Source organism: Musca autumnalis, unplaced genomic scaffold (genome assembly GCF_047663935.1).
Source record: "Musca autumnalis isolate F117 unplaced genomic scaffold, ASM4766393v1 scaffold_1, whole genome shotgun sequence".
NCBI lineage: Eukaryota > Metazoa > Arthropoda > Insecta > Diptera > Muscidae > Musca > Musca autumnalis.
Window position 1 is genome coordinate 248,522,022 of NW_027411644.1, and position 14,813 is coordinate 248,536,834.

The 14,813-nt window shown below is 24.6% G+C and overlaps 2 protein-coding genes across 9 annotated transcripts in view; one reads left to right on the forward strand and one right to left on the reverse strand.

The window, feature by feature from the left end:
- Positions 1-14,813, forward strand: part of Atg16 (Autophagy-related 16) — a 611,817-nt gene that overhangs the window by 69,996 nt on the left and 527,008 nt on the right. The window lies entirely within an intron of this gene.
- LOC141389322 (uncharacterized) overlaps positions 1-14,813 on the reverse strand; it is a 263,625-nt gene that overhangs the window by 15,691 nt on the left and 233,121 nt on the right. For both annotated transcript variants that reach the window (XM_073960675.1, XM_073960674.1), the window contains one exon: positions 347-598. In XM_073960675.1, the coding sequence (XP_073816776.1) occupies positions 347-598 (252 nt within the window). The remainder of the gene's footprint in view (positions 1-346; positions 599-14,813) is intronic.

Genomic DNA, 14,813 nt, shown 5'->3' on the forward strand with positions numbered 1-14,813 from the left:
AAATTTGTGTGGTGGATGAGAAACTAATGGTTTAAGCTTGTTGGGCCAGTGAGTAACAGATATGCAACCTGTTTTAAAAGTTCAGACAGACACTTGTTGCGTTATTTTACTGCAACTTGACTCCTCATTGTTTTTTTTTCACCATATCGTCTAATATTATTTCTAATCACATTAAATGCGTTTTTTTTGTTGTAACCACCACACATCATTCTCTTTGTTTGTGCGGCAACAAAAAGCTGTAGCGATCATCGTCAGGCCATTGTCGTCATCATTATCTTTGCCGTTTAAGGTCTGCTCTTGTCCGTTACTGTGTTGTGTTGGCGGCTTTTTTTGCCCTGCTACTTACCTGTATGGCGAATTTATACACAAATCACGGCACTCATCAATACTGCCAACATCCTGATATACTGAATCGACAGTTTTCAATATTCTACCAGATAAACGTTTGAATTCGCATAATTTATTTGGTTCTTCGGCGCAATTGTTCTCCAGATAATCGATGCCATCTTGACTTTGGAATGCACTTGTACCAGCCAATGTAATACGATCCATTTCAGATAATTCACAAATATTTGTGGCACGATAGTAATTGGCCGATCTGCAAAAGTAGAAGATTGGAAAGAAGAAGAGGATGAGAAAGATGAGTATTAAATTTAGGTTAGGGGGAATGGGGTATTTATTTTGGTGGGGGATCATAATGATAAAATAATAACTAGAGAATTGGTGTAGATGAAAAGCTTAGAAAATCGAAATTTTCAGCAGCTGAATTAGGGGTTTTTTTAGAGAAACAAATTTAATTCACCTTAGTTAATGTTTTTTTTTTTGGCTCAGCTGAATATACTTTTCCTTAGCACGCATTAAAGAGGATGCTGAATTGAATGTATTTTGTAAGAAAAAATTAATTCAGCTAAGCTGAATTGGTTACTTTATATTGAAATCATAATTCAGCAGAGTTGAATAGAGTTTTATTGTTAAAACTCAATATTTTGTATAATATTATGAATAACAATGAAATATTGTCAGCTGAATTATGCTTTCTTAAGAAAAAAATACAAAATCTGCTTAGCTGAATTGAGTTTTACCTAGCAAAATACTAATTCAGCTCAGCTGAATATACTTTTCCTTTACATATAATGAATATATTAGCTGAATTATGCTCTCTTAAGAAAAAAAATACAAAAACTTCTTAGCTGAATTGAGTTGTATATAGGAAAATACTAACTCAGCTCAGCGGAATATACTTTTCCTTTACATATAGTGAATACATTACCTGAATTATGCTTTCTTAAGAAAAAATACAAAATCTTCTTAGCTGAATTTAGTTTTATATAGGAAAATACTAAACTCAGCTCAGCTGAATATACATTTCCTTTACATATAGTGAATACATTAGCTGAATTATGCTTTCTTAAGAAAAAAATACAAAATCAGCTTAGCTGAATTGAGTTGTATATAGGAAAATACTAACTCAGCTCAGCTGAATATACTTTTCCTTTACATATAGTGAATACATTAGCTGAATTATGTTTTCTTAAGAAAAAATACAAAATCTGCTTAGCTGAATAGAGTTTTATCTAGGAAAATACTAACTCAGCTCAGCTTAATATACTTTTCCTTTACATATAATGAATACATTAGCTGAATTATGCTTTCGTAAGAAAAAATACGAAATCTGCTTAGCTGAATTGAGTTTTATATAGGAAAATACTAACTCTGCTCGGCCGAATATACTTTTCCTTTACATATAGTGAATACATTAGCTGAATTGAATGTGTTTGATAAGAATAAAATAATTCAGCTCAGCTGAATCGGTTATTTTAAATGTATTATCATAATTTAGTAAAGTTGTAAAGATTTAAATTGTTAAAACTTTGCATTTTGCATAACATTACCAAAACATAAAACAGCTGAATTATGTTTTCATTAAAAAACTAGGACACCTGCTTAGCTGAATTACGTTATATCTATGAAAATATTAATTCAGCATAGCTGAATTGCGATCCTTTTGGCATATATTGAATGTATTATTCCTTAATCTGTTATATGTTCATTAAATCTTCCGCTTAATAAATTTTAAACAACACTAAACTTGCTTTTGACTTATGACACACCTTCGTATTAAAATCACATGCCAAATCTCCCCTCTTTTATATATGTACAATTATTGTAGGTATTTTGCAACATTGTTGCAAGGAAATAATAAAACATTTCGGTGAGCAGGGAGCACACCCAAAAATCAATGATTTCCCTTCCTATGCCAATAGCCATAAATAACAGCTGTGGTCAATAAAATCAACCCTGAGGGCAATGAAATAAAATCAAAATGCATTTTTAAACTCTTCTTTTTATTATTTAACCTCTATAACAAACAACAACAATAATAACGCACAAAAGTGCTTATTACCAAATGTAAGCTCTAGTTCCCAATGTAACAACCATAAATAACAAAAAGAATCCCAGTTGCACATGCTCAATGAATGAATGGCATGTGGAAATCTATAGACACCACATGCTGCACCCAAAAGCAGGAGAGAAGATAAACAAACTCGTGAAGATCTCATCGATTTCAACACATTTTTGCAAAAGGTGCACTGACACGTTTTCAACTAGGGTAATTTATATTTATTTAGAAAATTTCACACACACATACGCACGTTTCAATGACGTGGATAAACGAATTTCCTACCGGTAATGAACAGTGGGATGTAATGACGAAAAATATAATGAAAAATATAAAATATAAAAATATAAAAATAAAAAAATATAAAATTATAAAAATATAAAAATATAAAAACATAAAAATATAAAAATATAAAAAATAAAAATATAAAAATATTAAAATATAAAAATATAAAAATATAAAAAATATAAAACTATAAAAATTAAATTAATTCTCTTTCGAGTTGAGCTATTTAGACCTAATAGGTACATTGAAAAATTAGGAATCCACCGAAGTTCCACACATTCAACCACTATGCTACGTTTCACGGGTGGTTAGACCGATCATCAGGCATATTGAATGGTGTTTTTTAGTGGGTGGACGAAGGCTAAGCTTGGAGACTAGCATTTATATCACAAATCATTCGAAATTTGTATATTCGAATTATTTTTTTTTTTTTTAATGTTAGTCATTTAATTCCAAACCTTTCCTATAGTCCGACTTGGCTCGTAACCCTAAAAAAAAAAAAATAAATAATTCGAATATACAAATTTCGAATGATTTGTGATATAAATGCTAGTCTCCAAGCTTAGCCTTCGTCCACCCACTAAAAAACACCATTCAATATGCCTGATGATCGGTCTAACCACCCGTGAAACGTAGCATAGTGGTTGAATGTGTGGGACTTCGGTGGATTCCTAATTTTTCAATGTACCTATTAGGTCTAAATAGCTCAACTCGAAAGAGAATTAATTCAAATATCACTCTAAAAATTACCTTCGCCTTAATAAGGCAAAACAAAAAAAAAAAAAAATATAAAAATTAAAAAATATAAAAAATATAAACATATAAAAATATAAAATTATAAAAATATAACAATATAAAAATATTAAAATATTAATATATTAAAATATAAAAATATAAAAATATAAAAATATAAAAATATAAAAATATAAAAATATAAAAATATAAAAATATAAAAATATAAAAATATAAAAATATAAAAATATAAAAATATAAAAATATAAAAATATAAAAATATAAAAATATAAAAATATAAAAATATAAAAATATAAAAATATAAAAATATAAAAATATAAAAATATAAAAATATAAAAATATAAAAATATAAAACTATAAAACTATAAAAATATAACAATATAAAAATGTAAAAATATAAAAATATAAAAATATAAAAATATTAAAATATTAAAATATAAAAGTTAAAAAATATAAAAATATAAAAAAATATAAACATATAAAAATATAAAAACATAAAAATATAAAAGTATAAAAATATGAAAATATGAAAATATAAAAATATAAAAAATATAAAAATGTAATAACTTTAGGTTTAGATAGTTGAAAAAATATTTTTTTATACAATATACGTCTTCTTGTACGTATTCTCCCACCGTACATATTTCGAATACACCTTCTTCACCCTTTCCTTGATTTAAGAATGTACCAACAATACCTAAACTCCCATCTTGAACATTTCAAGTTAAATTGGCCAATTGCTGCAAGTGGCAAACTTCAATGAATCAATTCCACAAATGCCGACACTACTGCCGCCTGCCACTCTCAACTGTTTCATTCTTCTTCTTAACTCAGGAAGGCATGATAACAAAGCGTCTGGTGTTGAAATGATTTATTTAATAAATAAAAAGAAAATACAAAAATCACACAATTACCTTGGAACAGCTACAGTACAGATCTTCAACAAGGTCCCTAAGGTACTTATTATTATTTTGTGGCGGCGGTGAAACGCATCCACCAACCACAGTCAGTTGAAAAGAAAATTACAGGTTAAGTGTGGCACGAATATTTATGTGAATCGAACTTTAATGAATTTAATTAATTTTCATTATAAGACACGGTGATTTATAACCATTATGCGTGCGTGTGTGAGCTATTTAAAAAATTGTGTTGTTCTAAAATAAAATGAACCAGGTGATGGTGTTTTTGATAATAATAATAGTAAATAATTTTAGATAGACGTGAGTTGTTTTTGTATGTGGAATTTTAGGTTGTTATTACTAAATTTAAAATTATATTACACTTTAATTGAAAAAAATTGCTCTATTTTTAAATGTGTTTTATAATTTAGTAAGTGTTTGTTCAGCAATTCTATAAAGAATTCAATTGCAAAAGAAAAATTTTGTTTTCTTTACTGTTTTTGTTAAAGAACATCTAATTCAGCTGGGCTGAACATAACAATAACAATAACACTATTTTTTGCAAAAATAATCATATGTGGTCGTGTTATGAATTTTTTTCATTTAGAAAAATCATTCAGCTTTACAGAATTTATAAAAATTTATGATGTTATTGAAATAAATTAGCTGAATCAAATGGTATACATGTAGATTATAACTCAATACAACTAAAGCTGAGCTGAATAGTGTTTTTTATTGCAAAAATAGTCATATATGGTGCTATGATTATTTTCATTGTGAAAAATCATTACTCAGCTTTGCTGAATTAAGTCATAAACTCAATAACTCAATACAACTAAGTATTTTTTTTTCTAAAAAACAGAGATATTGAAGAAATGTATATTTTCAGTAATGGTGAATTTGTTTTGAAAACTCCTATTTAATCAATTCTCAAAACAAAAACTCTTTTTTCTCTTTGCAGGTGAGTTTGCATTTGTTTAAATATTTTGAGTAATTCGACTTCAAAACAATATTGCATTTCTTAAAAAGCAACTTGATTTGTACCCTTTTGATTCCTAAAAAAAGATATTTAAACCCATTAATTAATTTCGGAATTTAAATTTACATTCCCTTACATTTCATAACAATTTCCTGGCATACTTTTAGGCAGTAAGAAACAATTAATTTTTATTTATTTTCTATTGGAGTACATAAACCTATCCTCTTTATTTCAATACCAAAAAGTAAAATATCTTATAGCCAAAAGAAACATTAATTGAATTTAGTAGCTTCACTGAAACTGTAACACAAAGATGATTATCAAAACAACTTCCTGGATTACATGTGGGCGTTGTGCATAAACATTGTCATTGCATTTTTTCTTCTGTTATTCTCTTTGTTCGTTAGCCCAAATAATGTGCTGCCACACAATGGTAAAATGTCCCGCAAGACTAGAAATAAAATTGAACATTTGTTTTTGGCATGCAACGACAACAACAACAAACAAACAACCTGTGATAATATCAAAATTTTCTTAAAATAGAAATTCTAGAAACAAATATTCTTTCTATTTTCGTTGGTTGTGCAGTGCCTGGACAAGTAAGACCACACAGAAGTGTCGGATTGAGTAGCAATACAATATGAGGTTGGTGTGGGAATTAGAGATTAATTTTGAAATCTAAACAAATATTTTTTCAAGGACTAACCCCCAGTTTTTGTAACTTATTTTTGTTCGTTCGTCTATATTCGTAATAATTTAGGCATTCATAGCTCAGCCGCCAGATGACATAAATATCTAATTTTTAGACATTTCCCGTTCCATACATATATCGTTAAGGATTCCTCATTTAAAAATCAGCGCTCTACATTTGCGCTAAAGCGAGTAAATCGATCTACAAAATTTGACAATTCGTGTGAGAAGAATAAAAATTTTTACAAAAACTGGGGGTAAATAGTGGATTTTTTAAGGCAGTTTTTAAAAGATCTTGAATTAACAAAAAAACGTTTTAAGAGACAGTTGATTTTATGAAAATATTTATGAATTTAAATTTTTTAACGAACATTTTTTATGTAATTAAAAAATAAATATTTGGTCAATAATCGTGAATTTTTAAAAAAAATATTTGGTCAATAATCGTGAATTTTTAATAAAAACATTTTTTAAATAATCGTGGATTTAAAAAAATCAATAATCTTTTTTTATAAAAATATTTTTTCAATAATCGTGGATTTAAAAAAAAATTTTTTTCATTTTTTTTCGTGGATTAAAAAAAATATATTTTAAATAATCGTAGATTTAAAAAAATATTTTTTCAATAATCGTGGATTTTAAAAAAAAAAATATTTTAAATAATGGTAGATTTAAGAAAATACTTTTTCAATAATCGTGGATTTTTAAAAATATATTTTAAATAATCGTAGATTAAAAAAATATTTTTTCAACAATCGTGAATTTTTAAAAATATTTTTTTTTTTCAATAATCGTGGATTTTTAAAAATATTTTTTTCAATAATCATGGATTTTTAAAAAAATATTTTTCATTAATCGTGGATTTTTAAAAATACTTTTTTCAATAATCGTGGATTTTTAAAAATATTTTTTTCAATAATCATGGATTTTTAAAAAAATATATTTTAAATAATCGTAGAATTAAAAAAAATATTTTTTCAATAATCGTGGATTTTTAAAAATATATTTTAAATAAACGTAGATTTAAAAAAATATTTTTTCAATAATCGTGGATTTTTAAAAATATTTTTTTCAATAACCATGGATTTTTAAAAAAATATTTTTTTCAATAATTATGGATTTTTAAAAATATTTTTTTCAATAATCATGGATTTTTAAAAAAATATTTTTTCAATAATCGTGGATTTCTAAAAATATTTTTTTCAATAATCATGGATTTTTAAAAAAATATTTTTTCAATAATTATAGATTTTTAAAAATATTTTTTTCAATAATCATGAATTTTAAAAAATATTTTTTTTTTCAATAATCATGGATTGTTAAAAAAATATTTTTTCAATAATCGTGAATTTTTAAAAATATTTTTTTCAATAATCATGGATTTTTAAAAATATTTTTTTCAATAATCGTGGATTAAAAAAAAAACGTGGATTTTTTAAAAAAAATATTTTTTAAATTATCCTAAATTTTAAAAGAACTTATTCAATAATCGTGGATTTAAAAGAATATTTTTCAATAATGGTGGATTTTTAAGGAATATTTTTGAAAATTAGGGGATTTTTAAAGAATATTTAGCAATAATCGTGGATTTAAAAGAATATTTTTCAATAATGGTGGATTTTTAAGGAATATTTTTGAATAATAGGGGATTTTTAAAGAATATTTAGCAATAATCGTGGATTTTTAAAGAATATTTTGCAATAATCTTGAATTTAAAAAAGATATAGTTTATTTAAGTCGTAGATTTTAAAAGAATTTATATTTTTTAAATCGCAGATTTTAAAAGAATTTATATTTTTTAAATCGCAGATTTTAAAAAATTTTTTTTAAATCGTAGATTTTAAAAGATTATATGGTATTTGGGAATTGCAAAAAAATAGTTTTTACCATATTTTTTAAATCGTAGAATTTTTAAAAATATTTTTTTAGGTCGTATATTTTAAAATAATCTTTTTTTTTCAAAAATCGTAGATTTTAAAATAGTATTTTTTAATCGTAGATTTTTAAATCGTATATTTAAAAATAGTTTTTTTAAATCGTAGATTTTTAAAGAATATTTTTTCAAAAATCGCAGATTTTTAAAGACATTTTTTTCAAAAATCGCAGATTTTTAAAGAATGTTTTTTTCAAAAATCGCAGATTTTTAAAGAATAATTTTTTTTCTTCAAAAATTGTAGATTTTTAAAAACTTTTTCAAAAATCTTAGATTGTTTTTTCAAAAAATATTCTTTTAAAAAAATATAACATTGGTGGCGTTTTTAGTGGGATAGCTGTTACAATTTTGATTATTCAAAATAGTCTGGCTTAATCCTATTGTTGTTGTTTTAATATCTTAAACAAGTAATTTATTAGTGGAGAAGGTTTGGCATTTTTCGCCAAGGGGTAAGGCAGGAAAGACTGGTTTCGATCCTCGCCACAGGCGAACAATGCCAAACCTTCTCCACTAATAAATTACTTGTTTAAGATATTAAAACAACAACAATAGGATCAAGCCAGACTATTTTGAAAAATCAAAATTGTAACAGCTATCCCAATAAAATACGCCACCATTGTTCTATTTTTTTAAAAGAATATTTTTTACATTTCTTTGCAAAAATCTTGAATTTTTAAAGTTTGTAAAAATCGGGGATTTTTTAAAAATATTTCTTTGTAAAAATCGGGGATTTTTTTAAGAATATATCTTTTGTAAAAATCGTGCATTTACATTTCTTTGTAAAAGAAAATTTTTGAAATAATCGTGTATTTTTAAAGAAAATTTTTTCAAAAATCGCGTATTTTTAAAGAACATTTTTAATTTTTTGTTTCAAAAATTTTAGATTTTCAAATCATACATGTTTTGAAGAATATTTTTACTATATTAGAAGGAATATTTTTTTAACAATCGTAAATTTTTTGAGGATTTTTTTTAAATCGTAGATATTTTTAATATTTTCTACAAAAATTGTAGTTTTTTTTTAATTTTGTTTTCAAAATGTGTAGATTTTTAAACTTTTTATTCATTTTTTTATTTATTTATTTTTTAAAAAGTATTTTTTCAAAATTTGTAGATTATTAAAAAAATATTTTTTCAAAAATCATAGATTTTTTCAAAAATACTAGAATTTCTAAAGAATATTTTTTCAAAAAAATTGGATTTTTTGAAAAATATTTTTTTAAAGATGGTGGATTTTTAAGATTTCTTTTAAAAATCTCTGATTTTTTAAGATTACTTTTCAAAAATCGTAGATTTTTTTAAAGAATATTTTTTTTTTCAAAATCTTGGTTTTCAAGTTAATATTTGAAAAATCGGGGATTTTTTAAAGACTACTTTTCAAATGGTGGATTTTTTAAGAATATTTCTTTTAAAAAATTGTGAATTTTTTAAAGAATTTTTTTTTTTAAAGTCGTGGAATTGTTAAGTTAAAAACTTTTTCTTCAAACTATATTTTCAATCTTTTATGAGATCGTGGTTTCTCTAAACATATTCTTATAAGATCATGGATGTTTTAAAGAGATTTTTTAAAGATCGTGTATTTTTTAAAAATCGTGTAGTGTTTAAAAATTTTCGTTTTAAAATCGTGGATCGTGGATTTTTAAAATATCGCGGACTTTTTTAATTTTTTGTTTCAAAAATCTTAGATTTTCAAATTATAGATTTTTTAAAGAATATTTTTTTACGATTTTAGAAGGAATATTTTTCAACAATCGTAAATTTTTTTTTAATAATCGTAGATTTTTTTAAGATTTTTCTCCAAAGATTGTAGTTTTTGTTTTTAATTTTGTTTCTAAAATTTGTAGATTTTTAAATTTTTTATTCATTGTTTTATTTTTTTATTTTTTAAAAAATATTTTTTCTAAAATCGTAGATTATTAAAAAATGTTTTTTTTTGAAATCATAGATTTTTTTAATGAATATTTTTTCAAAAATAGTAGATTTTTTAAAGAATATTTTTTTAAGAAGTTGGATTTTGTAAGGTTTCTTTTAAAAATCGCTCATTTTTTTAAATTACTTTTCAAAAATCGTAGATTTTTTTAAGAATATTTTTTTCAAAATCATGTTTTCATGTTAGCATTTGAAAAATCGGGGATTTTTTAAAGACTACTTTTCAAATGGTGGATTTTTTAAAGAATATTTCTTTTAAAAAATTGCGAATTTTTTAAAGAATATTTTTTAAAAGTTGAGGAATTAAATCATTTTCTATAGAATATTTTTTCAAAAATCGTACCCTGCGTAGAGGGTAGTGAGGAAGTTAAGCCAATGGGGGACTACAGCAGAATACTCCAGACTTAAGCAATCATTAGAAGACCTCCGTAGGAGGCTTTTTTAGAAGAGAAGACCTATAGAATAGAAGAACCGTATAGAATAGAAGACCTCCGTAGGAAATCGAAAATCGTAGCTTTTCTAAAGAGTATTTTTTCAAAAATCGTAGATTTTTAAAACATATTTTTTTCAAAAATGTTGGGTTTTTTGAGAACATTTTTTACGATTATATAATTTTTTTTTAAATCGTAGATTTTTAAACTTTTTTCAAAGGTAGCAGTTTTTTATATTTTCTTTTCAAAATTTTGTCGATTTTTTTTAAATATTTGTTAGTTTTTAAAGGATATTTATTCAATATTCATAGATGCTTTAAAGAATATTTTTTCGAAAATTGCGGTTTGTTAAGGATTTTTTTCAAAAATAGTGAAGAATAATTATTTCAAAAATTGTGGATTTTAAGGTTACCTTGGAAAAAAGTTGATTGTTTTAATGTTAACCTTTGAAAAAATCGTGGATTTTTAAAGCATATTTTTTCAAAAAGCGTGATTTTTTTAAAGAATATTTTTTTCAAAAAGCGTGAATTTTTTAAAGAATATTTTTTTACTAATCGTGGATTTTAAGGTAAACATTGAAAAACTTGGATTTTTTAAAATTCGTATATTTTTTACGATTATTTAAAAGTACATATTTTTTTTAAGATCGTGCTTTCTCTAAAAAATATTTTTAAAAGATCGTGTATTCTCTAAAGAACACATTTTAATGATCGTAGATTTTTTAAAAAAAATATTCGTGTATTTATTATAAATATTTTTTTAAAATATCGCGGATTTTAAAAAAAGATTCAAAATATCGTGGATTTTTTTTTTTGGTTGCGTCTAGCGTAGTGCCAATCTATTTTTCGGGAATTGCTAAAATGTCCATCTGGGGTGAAATAAGATTCCGCATAAATCATGCACTTGTCGAACAGTTGCCCCTGGTTGGTATCTATAAATGATAATTCTTTTACTCACCCAAGAAATTTATTGGCCTTGCACATAATTTTCAAAATTTCTTTAAATCTTCATACCAACCACCTCTCCAGCTTCACAGACTGCTCCAGTTCTAACAGGAAAAATCTATTCAATAGTATTTTGCTTGTTTTCCAAACAGTTGGGCAGTTATATTCGGGTTCATACCAAAATGACAGCCAAACACAACACAAAACTAGTCAAAAGCAATAAAAAGAGTTGGTGTACCGTTTGGCCGTTTTGATTAGCTAACAATACGCAGGGAAATATGGCGGCGACGTAATAACACTCTAGGCCAAAAATATCATTTTACAGGCATTCATCGTCATCATTGATGATGGCCAAAAGACACCTTCTGTTGGCGGCAAAAAGAAAAAAATTGCATAACAAAAATCAATAACCATGGAAAATGCTTTGGTTTTTTCTGTTACATAGCATATTGAATTTTTTAGTTGTTATATTTTTCTTTTTGTTTTTGTTTTTTTAATTGACAGAAATAAATGTTATTGACAATCTTTCATTGGCATAAAAATGCTATTTAAGGCGTATGGCTCTGCTACGCAGCGTTCATTCCATCGTTCGCATTTTAGTTTTTTTTTTGTTTTTCCCCTGTATATTTGCAGTTGTCATGATATTGTAACATTGATAGGCATATTTTGTTCCTTCACTGTTGTTTCCATAGCATTTTACATTTCCTTATCGCCATCTAGCAAATGGCCTGGTGGTAGGAATGGCAGCAGCCGGCTAGCAACCATGTTGCTGGTTGCTGCTGACCATCATCTTCATCTAAGAAAGCAGCCTCATGAAAAGTGCAAAAAACGGAGCAAGGTCTTTAACATGGCTAAAGCTGCTACGAAGTTGCTTAAGAGAATCGCAAAAATCGATTGAACAAAAAATTGTTACGATTTCATGTACAAGGACGTTAAGAACCGTTTTATAGCGAGCGATTGAGCGTTTGGCTTGTTTTGGGGGAAATGTGAAATTTTCATTGAACGTTATATTGACTTGTGTTTTGGTCGTTTGTTGTTGTTGCTGTTGTAAAAAGATACATTCAACTGATTATGTTTATGGCTTATGTTATTGTTGATGTAATGAAAAAAACAGTTCACAACGATTCTAGGTGAAGTTATTTCTTCTTCATATTTGTAAGTTCATTTCTGTTTGACTTATTTGGACGAGAAAAAATATTATTTCCAGAATTTTAGTTTACTACACAATGACGCGGGAGGGTAATTGTTTGTCTCTCATAAGATCAATATAGGAACATTGACTCTTTGGTGCGTTCACCAGATATTCCACAGTGGTTAACCTTCAAAATAATTACCATTGATAAAACATATTGATTTTAACCGCTGAATTATTCAAAAATGTTTATAGAATATTCAAAATTACAGCCATATTATTTTTTACAAATGATTCTTAAAAATTATTACCTCATTGGCTCCTCAAAGACACAATTTAAAAATATTTTGGAACAATCCAGGGTCATATGGCTATGAAACCATCAACAAAATAATAGAGTTGGGCAATCTCGTTCAATTGAACGATCCGGATCACTATCTCGTTCAGTGGACACCGGTAATTTCTTTGACAATACTGCGTATACTTAATTTAACACGTTGGTTTTTATGATGTTATTTTTAGGCGTACGTATTTATGTTGCCATCAGTTTTCTCTATTATTCGCTATTTTACGATATGAATGAATAAAAAATAGCCTCTGAATTTGATATTTTTTCTGAAATCCCATTGTGTCGTATGATTAATTATTTATAAAAAAATAATTATTTATAAATAAAATTATTCATACGTATACGCTACGAAGTCCGACATAGTGGGATTTGTTTAAATAATCGAGTATTAAAAAAATGAATAATAGTGCATTGAACAAAATATACATTTCAAATAATCGTGGATTTTAAAAGAGCACTTTTTAAATAACTGTGGATTTTTTAAATATATATTTTAAATAATCGTGGATTTAAAAAAATATTTTTTAAATAATCATGGATTTTTAAAGAATTTGTTTTTTAAATAATCGTGGATTTTCTTTAAAAAAATATTTTTTTAATAATCGTGGCCTTTTTTTTAATATTTTTTAAATAATCGTGGATTTTTTTTTTAAAAAAAAATATTTTTCAAATAATCGTGGATTTAAAAAAAAATATTTTTCAAATAATCGTGGATTTAAAAAAAATATTTTTCAAATAATCGTGGATTTAAAAAAAAAAAATATTTTTCAAATAATCGTGGATTTAAAAAAAAATATTTTTCAAATATTCGTGGATTTAAAAAAAAAAATATTTTTCAAATAATCGTGGATTTTTAAAAAAATATTTTTCAAATAATCGTGGATTTTTAAAAAAAATATTTTTCAAATAATCGTGGATTTTTTAAAAAAATATTTTTCAAATAATCGTGGATTTTTTAAAAAAATATTTTTCAAATAATCGTGGATTTTTTAAAAAAATATTTTTCGAATAAACGTGTATTTAAAAAAAAAATATTTTTCAAATAATCGTGGATTGTTTTTAAAAAAAATATTTTTCGAATAATCGTGGATTTAAAAAAAAAAATATTTTTCGAATAATCGTGGATTTTTTTAAAAAAATATTTTTTAAATAATCGTGGGTTTTTTTAAAAAAAATATTTTTTAAATAATCGTGGATTTTTAAAAAAAAATATTTTTCAAATAATCGTGGATTTAAAAAAAATATATTTTTCAAATAATCGTGCATTTTTTTAAAAAATATATTTTTCAAATAATCGTGCATTTTTTTAAAAAAAAATATTTTTCAAATAATCGTGGATTTTTTTTAAAAAAATATTTTTCAATTAATCGTGGATTTAAAAATAATATTTTTCAATTAATCGTGGATTTAAAAATAATATTTTTCAAATAATCGTGGATTTTTGTAAATATTTTTCAAATAATCGTGGATTTTTTTAAAAAATATTTTTCAAATAATCGTGGATTTTTTTAAAAAATATTTTTCAAATAATCGTGGATTTTTTTAAAAAATATTTTTCAAATAATCGTGGATTTTTTTAAAAAATATTTTTTCTTAGCTTCTTTCTAAATAATCGTGGGTTATTTAAAAACTATTTTTAGGTAGTCGTGAATTTTTTAAAACAATTTTTAAGTAATCGTATATTAAAAAAATTGTTTTTTAAATAATCGTATATTAAAAAATGTTTTTTTTTTTAATAATCGTATATGTAAAAAATGTCGTGTAGTTAAAAAATATTTTTTAAACAAACGTGTATTTATATAGATGGGATTCTACCCGGTAAATTTCTTTTTTTGGTTTTTTATTTGGTTATTTAAAAATGTTTTTTGAAATCAAAATTTCAAAATTTCTGTCAACAGAAAATCAAAAAGAATACAAGAAAAGCGGTTTAAATACGCGGACTAAACTTTTTATATGTCAAATCGATTGTCATATATACGAAAAAACTCACTGCGTTCAAAATAACACCCTATTTAAATAATAGTGGATTAAAAAAAAACTTTAAATAATCGCGGATTTAAAAAAAATTTTAATAATCGTGGATTTAAA